Here is a 15,661-nt window from a genome sequence, read left to right as displayed (position 1 = left end):
CATTCTGAAAGAGTTCTTAACCTTTGTTCATTAATCATGGGAAACAGTTGTGCGACATGCCTTGACATTCAGTTGAACATCTAAAATTAGTCCTGCTATAGCCAGTGGTTGTGAAGAAGGTTTTATTAGTTTGTGGCATGTGTTAAGTAGACATTACAAAGTTGAAAGGAACTCCTTAGAAATAAGTAAGTGATTTGTGTTGTGTTTGTGTGCTCATGTACATATAAAATTGAAGGTCTTTTTATTAAGCTGATAAGCAAATTAAATCTTTTTTGATTAAGTTCTTTATATGCTGTACCAAGTAATTTTATATATGCACTATGCTGCTTAATCTGTCATTTCAAAAGAAATATTTATTGAAAACTTAGTATGATAGAACAGATTTGTCTGCATGTTTATATGTGACTTTCATTTTTAAAAAGGAATAACTATATTACAAATACTATATTTCAAGCAGTGACTTTTTCTTTTCAGATTTTAAAGAAATCTGCTCAAGAAAATGGCATCCTGGTTATATGAATGTCTTTGTGAAGCTGAACTTGCACAGTATTATCCTCATTTTACTGCTCTCGGCCTTCAGAAAATAGATGAATTAGCCAAGGTTACAATGAAGGACTACTCCAAATTGGGAGTCCGTGACATGAATGACCGCAAGCGTCTCTTCCAACTTATCAAAATTATTAAGATTATGCAGGAAGAAGATAAAGCAGTCAGTAGCCCAGAGTATCCTCTTCAGACAAGTGGTCTGTATATCAAGCCTCCAAAATCCAGCTTGGGCCCTCGCAGGCAACTGCATTTTGATTCTCCTGTTGACAACAAAGACAAAGCTGCCAGCAACTGTGGGTTTGAAATGTGCAATTTATCAGATTTTTCTGCAAATGAACAGAAGTCCAGTTGCCTAAAATCGCTGGAGCACATGCTACCAGATGATTCCCAGTACCATACAAAGACAAGAATTCTGAACGCCACAGCTGCTGATTCCTATGTGCAAATGGAAATGAACGCTTCACTCTTTTCATCAAATCATTTTTCTCCATTACTGGGGGATGGTGATATTCCCATTATACAAAAAGTCTCTAATGTTTCAGGGTATAACTATGGAATCCCTCATTCTTGTATCAGGTAATTATTTATATATTCATTCATGTAACTATTTAGTTAATTATTTTGTGGGAGGGCAGCATCAGGAAAGGGCTGGCCTCTCCTTCATGACCAAAGCAGAGCAACTACTCCTGATTTGCAATAAATGAATATGACATCGAAATGACTGTGAATAGCTTCTGCCTCAATAATAGAAACACCATGATGGGGGAAATTCATGAGGCATTAAGATTTTCCATATGGAAGGAAGAGGATATTGTTCATGTACAAGTAGCAGCTGCTACTTGCCAGGACCTGCTAAGAGTAGGCAGATGTATTTTTTTCCTATTATTTCTTATGGTGTAGCATGATGTAGCTATTGTATCTACACTGGGAAATATATATATATATATATATACAGTGCATAGGATTTTGGAGGTTTTTTTAGGCTATCAAATTCACTTAAACCAACTAGGAGACTTAAAGCTTAGTGAAAACAACAAGCATGTAGTTGAATTAAGTAGGTCTTTGGGCAGTTCTGCACATACTGAAACAAGATCTGATTCTGAGTACTTTCTACAATTTCAGCCCTCAAAGAACAGATGTTTTTGGTGATTGCAAAACATAAGGCACTTATGGTTAAATTGAGTTTGAGAGCTAAGGTGGTAAAATAAGTTATTTTCACCTTTGTAGAGCTTCAAGTTAGAATTTAATGTAAGGTTCATAAGAGGTGAAATGTTGTGTAATCCCTAATGCTTCTTTCATGGTATAATAGGAAATATGTTATTTGCTTGTTTTATATTTAGAAAGTAAGCGATGTAAGTTATGAGAAAAACAAAACATATTTTCTTTTTATATTATTTTTTCAAGGCTGTTATTCATACCTTAATATAAAATATTTACATTTAGTTTTTTTTTGTTTTTTTGAAGCATATTGTTGTTGTTGAGTACTGTGGAGTCGGTTCTGACTCATAGTGACCCTGCACAGGGTTTCCAAGGCTGTAAATCTTTATAGGGGCAGAACGCCTCATCTTTCTCCTGTGGAACCATTGGTAGTTTCAAACTGCTTTATTTTGAGTTATGTGATAGTTTACATGAGAGAACATTAGCTTCACATTGATCCCATTGTATATCGTTTCCTTGCCACGGTTACAATCCCCTCCGTGCATCATATGCATCATCCACCAACCACAGGGTACACCCCACACCCCCCATCCCCCGGTCATAAGCACACAGGCCCTCTCTCTCTTCGGGTCCAAAGTTCCCAGCCGCTCCATCTCTCTGCATCGACGTCTGTGCCTCCATCTCTGGCATCACTGCTTCTCTGGGTAGGGTTCTGTTCTCCGCTCTTCTCCCTTGATGGTCCCAGAGACCTCTGCTCCTAGACTGCAAAGTTAATCCCTCCCCTCCTTTTGCTACAAAACGTCTACCTTTGCATTTCCAGCCCTTACAATCAGTCCTGATAACAATTATTCACCACTGTATTGCAAGAGATCTATTTGCATCTTCTTTCTTTGGCCTCGCCTAAACAGATTGGATACTACTCAGTGGAGATTCTACCTTGCACCACACTCTGTGGATCTAGGTTTCCTCTTGAAAGCTTGTAAGCCAGTCACTTCTTGCCTCTGTAACCCCCCCTCCCCTCCATTCTGGGTAGCCAATGTCCAAGTTTCCCATCCCTGTCCTCTCCTTGTGTGGAGGGGGTGGGAGTGATCCTCAATGTGAAGATTTGTTCCCTCTTTTGAGCTACTGCATCCATAGGTGTAGGTCAAGTTCATCAAATTGTATCAGATTATTCTCTTTTTCCTCTTCTTTCTTTTTCTGGTTGAGCTCTGATCATTCAGCCATTGAAGCCAGGTCAGGTGGGTATTATCTGCAAGTGTAGGTGTACTTATGTATGTGCCCTCTCTTCTTATCAGCTGGACGCTTCACTCTCCACTCTAGTCCTCTGTGGCTATGTCACTGACTCTGGGCCCAAGAGTCCCCAGGTCTTGCCACATTGCTGGGTTCACAGGCGTCTACTGAACGTTGTAGGGCTTATTTACATCTAGTTTTATATTGGCTAAAGCTTCAGGAGATCTCATAAGTATCTCTTTTATTCAAAAAAGTAGAAGACCCAATTTTAAAGATAAAAGTACTTTCAGTAATATGAAATACATAAGTAAATTTTATAGTGTTCCTAAAAACTTTGTTTTAGAGGAAGGGATAATTAGTTTAGCTGAGCACAGAGCATATTTTTTTTCTTTTACTAGTGAGGGGCCTAGATTGCTCCATGAATATCAAAGCCAAGATTGTACTTTTATTGGCTAGCTCAGTGGTGAAAGAGTGATCAAGTTCTTAACTATCACAGTTTTTACTGTATAACATAAATATCTAAATTGGAATTGTTTTATAAATATAATAATATATAAGATACCACTTTCATTATTTAATATCAAGGGCAGAGTGGATATTTTAGTTTAATACTGCCTTTTCACTTATTTGGAAGATATTAAATGTCTGCTAGGCACAACTCTAGATGCTATGAGTAAAACATGATTAGGCTATATGGAGGCTCTTAGATTTAGGAGGTGGGTTGAGGGGGAAAACAGACATAAGCAAATTATTACTGTAGTGTAACAGAAGTGTTTTTATAAACGTTTGTACATGACTAACTCAGAATAAGGCTGTTCAACTGAACTTGCTCATCTTTTATATCATTTCACTCTCCCTGTTCTGGTGTGGCACTGTAGGATAAGTACTGAACCCTGAGGTCGCCTTGAACTGCAAGGTTGGCGGTCCAAACCCACCAGCTACTCCTTGGAAATCCTATACTGGATTGCTATGAGTTGGAACTGACTCAATAGCACACTACAACAACATTCTTTATTACATTAGAGAAGTAGAGAAAATAAAGTACATTTCACCCGTCATCTTCAGTATTATCTTCTCACCCAAACTCCAAGCAGGAGTCAGGGTTTTGGAACCCTAGGAACCCCCACATCAACTTAAGGCTTGCTGTTAGGAAGACATCCTGTCCATAGAGCATTCTCTCTCTACCTGATATCAGGCATATACTTTTCAGCAAATTTTCCAAAAATTTACAAGAGGTTGCTGGCTTTAGAATTAATAAATGTCTAAAGCATTTAGAGAACTGATTGTCATGACTTACTTAAGATCTTGAACTTGAAAACGATAGGATTTTTGTCCATGTGGCACCCTGGTGACACCCTGGTTAACCTCTCAACTGCTACTCAAAAGTTGGTGGTACCAACCCACCAAGTGTTCTGTGGAAGAAGATGTGGCAGTCTGCTTCTATAGAGATTACAACCGCCAGAACTCAGTGAAGCAGTTTTACTATGTCCTGTGGGTCGATATAAGTAGGAATTGGCTTGATAGCAATAGGTTTAAACATTTTCTGTCCTCTTCGATTACCTTTATATAATTAGATTATTAATACTCACCAACAAGTAGAGATTTTGGCACTAAACCTCTTGTTAAAATGATGCATTACATTTTTTTTTTTTTTGCATTACATTTTTTTAATGTGAAAAATCAAACGTGCACAAGAGAGAACAATGAATCCTCATATGCTTCTCATATTGTTTTAATGACTGTTAAGAATTTGCCACGCTTACTTCAAAATGATGCATTTTTAAAAGTCTGCTATATGTTGACTTAAAATCAAAACATGCTTTAAAAGCCTTGGAATGTGATTTATGCATTATATTAGAAATATTGTTTGCTAGTTTTGACCAATTTAAATCCTGGAAAAAAATAATTTTCCAGTTGGTTGGAGGGCTTAGAAAATTGGATTGATATGAAATAATTATACAATGTATCATCCTGTGAAAAATCTGTTATAAAAGGCTTTTTAGAGACTACGAATCAAATTCTAAAGTGTAAAGGAAGGGAATAATTTATCTTGCTAAGACATTCTGAATACATGAGCGATAGACATTGATCCTGATAAAACATCTGCTTTCAAGAAGCCTGTTTTCTTATTATCTAGCTTTAAAGTAGTTCCTCCTTAGGTAAGTGGTCCGTTCTTAGATATGTCTAAGCAGATGCAGACATAAAGATATATCAAAACAGCATATTATAGTAGATTGGGAGGGTTATCCAGCCTGTTTTACACCTGTTGCCCATTGAGTGACCCTCTAGAGCAGAGTCGAACTGCCCCACAGGGTTTCCAAAGCGATAATCTTTTCTGAAAGCAGACTGCACATCTTCCTCCCAGGGAGCAACTGGTGGCTTCAAACTTGGTTGACAGCCAGGCACCACTGTGCCACCCCAGGATGTAAAGAAAGAGCATCTGCTTTAGAAGACTGTATCTGGAAGCCAAACACAGTCTTGAAGTAAAGCAGCTCTTTTTTTTGGTGGTTTTGTTTTTGTTTTTTCCTATTTTTTTGCAGGGCAAGTGATAGGGTAGGAATAAGAGATAGAAGTAATCAGGAAGATTTAGATAATGTAATTTTTCCATGTTAACATGTTAATATGTAACTTTAAAAAACATTGTGCCTAATATATAACAAAGTATATTGACGCTATTATGTATGACCTCTTAAGTTGCCTTATTCTATCATTTAAAATTAAAGCTCATTTATAAATATGTATCAGACAGAATATCTCAGAGAAAGAGAATCCTTGGACTGAAATGGAGAAAATCAGAGTTTGTGTTCGAAAACGACCTCTGGGTATGAGGGAGTTACGTCGTGGAGAAATTAACATTATTACTGTGGAAGGCAAAGAAACTCTACTTGTGCATGAGAAAAAAGAAGCAGTTGACCTCACACAGTATATTCTGCAGGTAAGATGGTTCCTTTTTGTGTTTAAAACTGGTATTGTTGCAGTCTGCTCAGAGGCACTTGGGAACAAGGGTCTAGTGATCATCTACCTTAGAAAAAAGAGCCATTGAAAAACCTAAGGAGCACAGTTGTTGTTGTGGTTGTGTGCTGTGGAGTCAGTTCTGACCCATAGCCACCCTGTACAGGGTTTCCAAGGCTGTACAGGGTTTCCAAGGCTGAGCAGAGAGCCTCATCTTTCTCCCACGGAACAGATGGTAGTTTCGAACTGCTGACCTTGAGGTTAGCATCCTGATTTGTAACCACTATGCTACCAGAGCTTCTTAAGAGGAGCACAGTTGGGACCACCACAAGTCAACTCAGAGGCAACTGGTTCATGGGCGTGTTCCTGGGTGGTGCAAATGGTTGGTAAGTGAAAAGTTGGAGATTTTGAGATCATCTGGAAATCTGTTTGAACCGCAAGATCGGTGGTTCAAACAAACCAGCCATTCCTTAGAAACGCTGTATGAGTCAGAACTGACTCCACGGCACTTAGCAACAGAGGTGCCTCATAAGAAAGACCTGGCAATCTGCTAAAAAATCAGCCACTGAAAAGCCTATTGGGTAATGAAACAAGCTATATGAATGGTTGAATGTGAAGCTGATGATGTGCCCTGTAAACTTTCACTCAATCCAAAATAAAAACATTTAAAAAAAAAAAAAAAAGCCTATTGGGTAGTCCTTTCTGACCCACACGGGGCCACCACAGTACTGGCATTGGCCGCAAAAACCAAGAAAGAAACTTAAGTGATTCAGGGCCTGGCTGTGGTCTGCTAACTTAAGTTGCTCTCTCGACCCTTTAAAAATCCCTGTGACGACCAGTGAGTTACAGATGTACCACACGTGGCTGCTGTGCGGTTAGGTCTGATGAGCAGTCTGAACAACATAAGCCCTTTATGAACTCCTCTAAGACAGCAGGTTTGGGCTCACGGTTCGGGAGGGAACCGCCTGTGCCCTGGCCCATGGCCAGGCAGGCCTAACTTAAGGTGGGCATCCGAAAGGGGCAGAGTGAACACAGTGAACTTCCGGCGGTTTATCAGTAGTTAAATGGGGATGAAATCTTGCCCAGGGCCACCGATAGACTCGGCATGAGTGCTGGTTGGAGTCACGTGGGACAGCCCCAAAGACCAGAGAGCCCACAGGACTCTCAAACTGCAAGCTATCAGCACCAACCGTCCCCGGGTCTGCGCCCACCAGGCACCAAACGCATCTGTCCGACAGTGCAGGTGCCACAAGTGAGGGCAGCCAGGGACTGTATGGCCACTGCCCAAACAGCTCTGGCCTCTAACAAAGCAACTCCCTGTCCCCAGGACACCACCACCAAGTCCCCTCCTCCCCCTTCCCTCCCCCTTTCCCTTCTCCATCCTCATCCCCCCATCTGTTGTCCACTCCGCCTGGTTCTCGGGTAGGGGCTCTCGATTGGCTCGTGTGATGGACGCTCTCTCTGGTTGGTCGAGGCACGAGGGCAAAGGCGATTATTGGGAAGGCACAGTCTTTCATCTCAGTCTTGAGCTCTTGACTGGTGGGTAGCCAGCCAAGCGTGCACGCTCCAGCCTCTTAAGACCGGTGGCCGCCATCAATGTTGTTTAGGTTCCCGTAGTCTTATCTATCTGCACCGCTCATCCACCACATCCTCCGCCGTCCCCAGCCGCCGTCATGATGGTGAAGCTCGCGAAAGCCGGGGAAAAATCAAAGTGATTCCAAGACAGGATGAGGAACTGTCAGAAGATGAAGAGGAAAGCAGTGGAGAAGAGGTTGTCGTTCCTCAGAAAAAAGGCAAGAAGAATACCACACTGCCATCAAAGAAGGTGGTGCTTTTCCCTACAAAAAAGGTAGTTGCCACACCAGCCAAGAAAACAGCTGTCACCCCTGGTAAGAAGGCAGCTGCCGCAGCAGCTAAAAACATAATTACAGCAGCCAAAGCAGCAGCAACACCTGGCAAGAAGGGAGCCACCCCAGGCAAAGCAGAGGTGGTGACCTCGGGTAAGAAGGGAGCTGCTCCTCCAGCCAAGGGGGCAAAGAATGGCAAGAATGCCAAGAAGGAAGAGAGTGATGAAGAAGATGATGAAGACAGTGAGGAAGAGCATGAGGATGAATTTGAGCCCATCATGACCACAGGAGCAGCTGCCCCTCACTTTGATGACGAGGATGATGATGACAGTGATGAAGATGAGGAGGAGGATGATGAAGAAGGTAACTGAAGAAGAGGCCATGGACACTACGCCAGCAAAGGGCAAGAAAGCGCCTGCCAAGGTGGTTCCTGTGAAAGCCAAGAGTGTGGCTGAGGACGTCGCTGAGGAGGAGGAAGATGATGATGATGAGGAAGATGATTAGGAAGAGGATGAAGAGGAGGCAGAACCTGTCAAAGAGGTACCTGGAAAACGAAAGAAGGAAATGGCCAAACAGCTGCTCCTGAAGCCAAGAAGCAGAAAGTGGAAGCCGTAGAACAAACTACAGCTTTCAGTCTATTTGTTGGAAACCTCAATTGTAACAAGTCTGTTCCAGAATTAAAAACTGGTCTCAGTGACCTTTTTGCTAAAAATGATCTTATTGTCATGGATGTCAGAATTGGCATGACTAGGAAATTTGGCTATGTGGATTTTGAATCTGCTGAAGACTTGGAAAAAGCCTTGGAACTCACTGGTTTAAAGCTCTTTGGTAATGAAATTAAACTAGAGAGACCAAAGGGAAAAGACAGTAAGAAAGACTGAGATGCCAGAACACTCTTGGCCAAAAATTTGCCTTACAAAGTCACTCAGGATGAATTAAAAGAAGTGTTTGAAGATACCATGGAGATCAGATTAGTCAGATGGAAAGAATAAAGGATTGCTTATCTTGAATTTAAAACAGAAGCTGATGCTGAGAAAACCTTTGAAGGAAAGCAAGGAACAGAGATTGATGGCCATTGTATATCCTTGTACTACATTGGGGACAACGGTCAAAATCAAGACCACAGAGGTAGGAAGGCAAGTACCTGGAGTAGTGAATCGAAACACTGGTTTTATGTAACCTCTCCTACAGTGCAATAGAAGAAACTCTCCAGGAAGTGTTTGAGAAGGCAATTGCTATCAAGGTGCCTCAGAACCAGAACGGCAAATCTAGAGAGTTTGCATTTACAAAATTAGCTTTATGTGAAGATGCTAAAGAAGCTTTAAATTTTTGTAATAAAAGAGAAATTGAGGGTAGAGCCATCAGGCTGGAATTGCAAGGATCCAGGGGATCCCTTAATGCAAGAAGCCAGCCATCCAAAGCACTGTTTGTCAAAGATCTCTTCTGTGGACACTGAGGAAACATTGAAGGAGTCATTTGATGGGTCTGTTCGTGCTAGGATAGTCATAGACTGTGAAACAGGCTCCTCCAAAGGGTTTGAGTTTGTAGACTTCAACAGTGAAGATGCTGAAGCCATCAAAGAGGCCACGGAGGATGGGGCAGTTGATGGAAACAAAGTTACCTTGGACAGGGCCAAGCCTAAGGGTGAAGGCAAGGCGGCTTTGGGGGACGAGATGGAGGCCAAGGAGGATTTGGAGGCAGAGGAGGCTTCCTTGGGAGGCAGAGGAGGAGGAGATCACAAGCCACAAGGAAAGAAGTTTGAGTAGATCCTCCGTCCCTGTCTTTTCCCTCTTCCATTTGAAAGCAAGGACCCTGGGGTTTTTACTCAGTGGATCATGTCAGAGCCTTCTGAGGACATTCCGAGACAGTAGCCCTGTGGTCTACTTAAAAATCCTATGGAACACATTTCAAAGAGAGCTGCCCTGTGGTTTTGACTAGATTTGAATTTATATTAAGTTTTATCCCATGTACAAAACTATTTTTTTCCTACAAATAGGTTTTTTGTTTTGTTTTGTTTCATTTTTTAGTTGGGGGGGGATGTAAAGGTAAGCAGGATGTTTTATCATGGTTTTTGCTTCTGTGACTATGGGACAAATTAAAAAGCCCTAAACTCTGAAAAATAAAACGAGTATTGTCAAGTATGTCATTTCTTTTGCTTTTACTTGTGGTGGTAGTATCCAAATTCTAAAATCCGGTTTCTGATTTGGGTGTTGGCACTTATTCCTAATGTGACATGTTAAATCATTGATACACTAGACCTTAGTTTTCTTTAAATATGATACAAGAGATACCAAGACAGTTCCTCCACTCATGTGCAGTGGTGTTACGTACACAACCATTTAACACTCTGCAAGAATGTAACAATACCATAAGTACACCTACACTTGCCTATAATACCCAGTTGACCAGGGTTCAATGGCTGGATCAGAGCTCAACCAGAATAAGTAGAGGGGAAAAAAGAATAATCTGATACAATTTGATGAATTTGACATACACCTATAGAAGCAGTAGCTTAAAAGAGTGAACAAATCTTCATAGTGAGAATCATTCCCACCGCCTTCGCACATGGAGAGGACAGGGATGGGCAACTTGAACATGGGCTACCCAGAGTGGGGGGGCTACAGTGGCAAGAAGTGACTGGCTTTCAAGAGGAAACCTAGATCCAGAGGGCGTGGAGCAAGGTAGAGTCTCCACGAGTAGTATCCATTCTGCCTAGTCGGGGCTGATGAAAGAAGATGCGGATAGGTCTCTTGAGATACAATAGCGAATAATTGTTATCGGGACTGATTGTAAGGGCTGGAAATGTAAAGGTAGATGTTTTGTAGCAAAAGGAGGGGAGGAATTAACTTTTCAGTCTAGGGGTGGAGGTCTCTGGGACCATCAAGGGAGAAGAGCAGAGAAAGGAACCCTACCCAGAGAAGCAGTGAGAAGCAGTGATGCCAGAGATGGAGGCAGAGACGCCAATGTGGAGAGATGGAGCTGTTGGGGACTTTGGACCCGAAGAGGGAGAAGGGGCTGTGTGCTGACAACCAGGGGGGGCAGGATTGCGGGATATATATATATATATATATATATAATGGATACAGCTTCAACAAAAGGAGAGATGAGGGGACAGGAATAATTTAAATAATGAATTGGTGGTGGGCAGGACCAGTCATTGAACACATGCCCCAGAGTGACTATGAGATGAGATGGTCACACGGTCAGTCTCAGTTCTTACCTGCCTCACGGTGAAAACATCTCACTTTGCTGAGTACAAGTCTTGTGTTTAAATTTGGAGAATATATTTTCAAGCAACTGGCCCCAGATTGATAGTAAGTTTTATTCTGATTCTTACTGTTTAGGATAGTTCCTTAAGTTGGTGAGATTGGGCTGTGAATAGGCCCTTTTGAACAGATATCACATCTTACATGCAAGGGTTTAACTAAAGCACTAGTAGCTCAGACATGTAAAAAAACATTCACTTCCTACCAGAGGGATCGTGAAGAGTTTAAGGAGAAAGGTTTAGCACTGAAAAAAGTAGCTTATTCCAAGTTGAAAAGTAAACTGTACAGTAACTCTTCAATAATATATGGAAGTAGCAAACCTCATAGATGAAAAATATCCTAATTTAGGTATTGCTAAAAATTGTGAATAATCTACCAGATGTTAAATTTTGAAAATTCAGAGTTTCTCTTACTCTGTATCTACCTCCGTAAGCATTCATACTATACAAGGGTAAGTCAATAAGTATCGCTACTAGGAATATCTTCCAAACATAACATGTTGAAACATGTCTCTACTTCCATGGATTACTGCAGACATGTTCTCACAGCAATACCTGTGTCCTAGTCTTGTTAGAGTGCTTTTTTTGGGGGGGAAGGTACTTTTGGTGCCAAGTTTTTGGATAACAAATTTTGAGATCAGGACTAATATCAAATTTTTAACAAAATTCAAGTGGACATTTTCCTAAATCATTGAAGCTTTGCAGAAAGCTTCCATGAATGCTGTCCCACATAAAACAGCAGTTTTTAGATGGATCAAGCATTTTAAGGCTGGGAAAATGAATTCAAGGCAGAGAAGTGTTATTTTAGGAGATTATGACAACTAATTTTTGAGACTCTGAAGGGATAATCATGATAGGGTTTCTCCAAGAACACAGGACAATTACAGGAGCTTATAGGAAGAAGTTTAATAAAATTAAAAACTACATTGGTGAGAAAAAAATCCAGGGAAATTGCACTGAGGATTTTTTTCTAATTGTGTCCACAATTTCTTTTTTCTCCCATCACCACAATGCACTTGCTCATTTTTCAAGAGTAGCAAGGGCTGTCCTATCAGAATTTGTTGGGAAACCTTACCCCATCCACCCTCCAGCCCTAATCTTGCCCCTTCAGCTTCTTTTTGTTCCCAAAACTCATTTCAAAGGAACTAAATTTGAGTCCTCAAGGATGTCAAAACTACCATTATACATGTAAATTGAAGATCACAGGATTCTTCAGGGATGGATTGTTGTTATGTGCCGTGGAGTCGGTTTCGACTCAGCGACCTTGTACAGGATTTCCGAGGCTGTCAACCTTTACGGGAGCAGAAAGCCTCATCTTTCTCCCATGGAACAGCTGGTAGTTTCGAACTGCTAACCGTGAGATTTGCAGCCCAATTTGTAACCACTACGCTACCAGAGCGCTGTCTTCAGAAGCATATAGACCTAGATGGAGAATACATTGAGAAACAGTAGCTTCATATTTTGACAATTTTGTTTAATAAAGGTTTTTATGATTTTGTAGCAATACCTTTTGACTAACACTCCTACTCAGAACTCATTCTTTCTCTTGCTTTCTTGCCTCGAAGCCCAAGAACTGGTAAAGAAAAGTAGTGAATAATCTGATGTGATAGCAGTTCACTTTAGTCAACTGAGGTTTTATTCTAATGAAATAAATCCTTTAACAATGAAGTCAAATTGTAAACACTGCTCTTCCCTTTCAAACTTGCATTGTTCTTATTTTTCTTTGATTACCAAAATTAGGTTTCAAGGTAATCTGTTGAGTCTTTCTATGGGCACTAAATTACTAGGCCACTGTACAGCCACCCCAATCACTTTAACAGCCTATTGATTACTTATCAATGCACAATCTATTAAGTCAGAGTGGGAAGTATTTATTTTGAAGGTAGTCTGAAGGACCAATTAGTTGTCATGGTATCTTAGTTCATGGCTACTTAAAGCCACAGTCATAGCCCTGTCCAATCACCATCTACCCAAGATTTCCTTAATGAGTCTTCTGTCACAGTAATTCCCTGGAGGAGGAATCATCTTATCTTTTGTATTTTTCCATTACCTCCAAACACAATAACTTTACTTCTTTGTCACTACCATTGGTCAATACTTATTGAATACCCATAGTTTTCATAGCACTTTTTCTGCTGTTTGAACTTTGGACCTTTGTGCTCATAGGTCAAAGTCCTTACCTGTCAATGCTATAATATAAAAGTATTGGAGGGCTTTTGTTTTTCTTCCCCCTTTTTCCTTTCTTAAAGAGAAGAAAAAGTAGATTCATAGCAAACTAGATGCTAATAAATACCTTAGCCCCTTTAGATTACATTTTTTTCTTTCAGATCTTCCTTGGTTACTTAGTAAATATGATCATATGCATATAACATAGATTCCTATCCTACTTACCATTCTTTTTTTTTTCCTTTGTTTTGAGTGTATGTTGTTAAGTGCCATTGAGCCAGTTCCAGCTCAGTGACCATGTATAGTGTTTCCAAGACTGTAAATCTTTGCAGGATCAGAAAGCCTCATTTTTCTCGTGAAGAGTGGCTGATGGGCTCAAACCACTGACCTTGTGGTTTCAAGTTCAGTGCTATATATACAAACATTTGTCATAACAGCATTTTAAAATGTACAATTCCGTGACATGTTTATCATCATCACTATTCATTTTCAAACTTTTGTATTAAATTTTATGATAGCAGTGTTGTTGTTAGTGCTGTCCAGTAGGTTCCAACTCATAGTGACCCTGTGTCGGGTTTCTGAGACTAAAACTTTGCAGGAACAGAAAGCCTCATTCTTCTCATGCAAAGCAGCTCGAATCACAGACCTTCTGGTTCACAATCCAGTGATTATCCTGCAGAGCAACATAATAAGGAAAAAAACCTATGTAAGTTTAATTCCAATTTCTTAAGTAAAGAAAAAACTGTAGAGAAAAAAAGATGTTACTGAAATACATCAAAAAGTTAACAGTGACTATCTCTGAAAGAGATATTTGCAAATAATTTAACTTTCTTCTTTCTTGTTTTCATTACTGAAAAAAATTTCTACTATGAGCTGTGTTAATTTTATTTGAAAAATGTTTAACTTTTGAACAGGATAAATCTGCTGTCATTGAGTCACTTCTGACTCATAGCAACCATTTTGTTGTTAAGTGCTATCAAGTGAATCACTTGAGTCATAGGGACCCTGTGTAGGGTTTTCCAGGAGTAACTAACTAGTGGGTTTGAACTGCCAACCTTGTGGTTCAAAGTCCAGTTCTGGTTCTACAGTATCACAGCCTGCTGTTGGTTGTTGTTAAGTGCCACTGAGTCGATTCTGACCCATAACAACCCTGTATAGGATTTCCAAGGAGCAGCTAGTGATCTTGAACCACCAACCTTGCAGTTCAAACGACTTTGCAGTCTGATGCATTACCCTACAGTGCCACACCAAGAGTCCCACAACCCACTAGGACAAAGTAAAACTGCCTCATATGGTTTCCAAAACCATAAATCTCTTTTTTTTTTTTTTTTTTTTTAACTTTTTATTGTGAATTTGGTGAAGGCTATAAATCTTTACAGAAGCAAACTGCCTCATCTCTCTCCTACAGAGTCACTGGTAGGTTTCAACTGCTGACCTTTTGGTTAGCCACATGCTTATTTACTATGTCCCTGAGGCTCCTTAGATAGGGTGTTGTTGTTGTTAAGTACCATAGAGTGGATTCCGACCCATAGCGACCCTGTATAGGGTTTCCAAGGAGCAGCGGGTAAGCTTGAACCAATAACCATGTAGTTCAAACGATTTTGCAGTCTGCTGCATTAGCCCACACTGCCACACCAGGACTCATGTATTTTAGAATGAAAAGTTTTTTTAAAAGTATGCAGTAACCTGTCCCCTTGATCCCATATAATCAACAATGTTGTCTATTCCATGTGTATATTTCCAGAGATAGTCTGTAAATACATATTACTTTTATAACCTGAAAAAACCTACTTAAAAAAATAAACTATGCCAATCTGATCAAGGCTAAAGTGAGATTTAAAGCAGGTGTTACTCCAACCCTACTGTTAAAGTTTACTTTATCAGTTTTAATTGAAATAATATGAAAGTGTATGTGATGCAAAGGGCTTTGCATAGTATGCAAATGTTAATTATAATGATAATCTTACATGTTCACATTCCTTTCATGAAAGGTACTTACAGAAGTACTGGAAAAGCCATTATCTGTGTTCTTTTGGAAGGAAAGGTATTAATTTGTTTCCTCAATAAGTGATTTTTAAGGCATTTACTTATATGTAAGCACTTATAGGAGTCCTGGTGTGGCACTGTGGGTTAATGCTGACCAGACTGCAAAACCATTTGAACAGCTCCTCGGAAACCCTATACAGGATCACTATAGGTCGGAACCGACTCGATGGCACTTAACAACAACAACATAGGAGTCCTGGTATGGCACTCTGGGTTAATGTGCTGGACTGCAAAGTCCAGTTTGATCCTCAAGGTCAGCATTTCAAGCTCACCAGCCATTCCTCGGAAACCCTATACAGACAGGGTTTGGGTCGGAATCGACTCGACAGCATTTAACAACAACATTGGGGGGAGGAAGTATTGCCATAATAGAATACAATACACAATGTAAAAGCTGTATTCCCACAAAGGAGCTCTGGTAGCATAGTGGTTATGAATCGGGCTGCGAACC

The 15,661-nt window shown here is 40.4% G+C and overlaps 1 protein-coding gene across 1 annotated transcript in view; it reads left to right on the top strand.

Annotated features, from left to right (window-relative positions):
* The first annotated feature begins 499 nt into the window (after positions 1 to 499).
* Positions 500 to 15,661, top strand: part of KIF24 (kinesin family member 24) — a 65,272-nt gene continuing 50,110 nt past the window's right edge. The window contains exons 1-2 of the mRNA XM_006863158.1: positions 500 to 1,122; positions 5,680 to 5,869. Coding sequence (XP_006863220.1) covers positions 500 to 1,122; positions 5,680 to 5,869 — 813 coding nt within the window. The remainder of the gene's footprint in view (positions 1,123 to 5,679; positions 5,870 to 15,661) is intronic.

The sequence above is a fragment of the Chrysochloris asiatica genome, unplaced genomic scaffold (assembly GCF_000296735.1).
Source record: "Chrysochloris asiatica unplaced genomic scaffold, ChrAsi1.0 scaffold00053, whole genome shotgun sequence".
NCBI classification, from domain to species: Eukaryota; Metazoa; Chordata; class Mammalia; order Afrosoricida; family Chrysochloridae; genus Chrysochloris; species Chrysochloris asiatica.
This window is presented reverse-complemented; position numbering and strand designations above follow the sequence as displayed.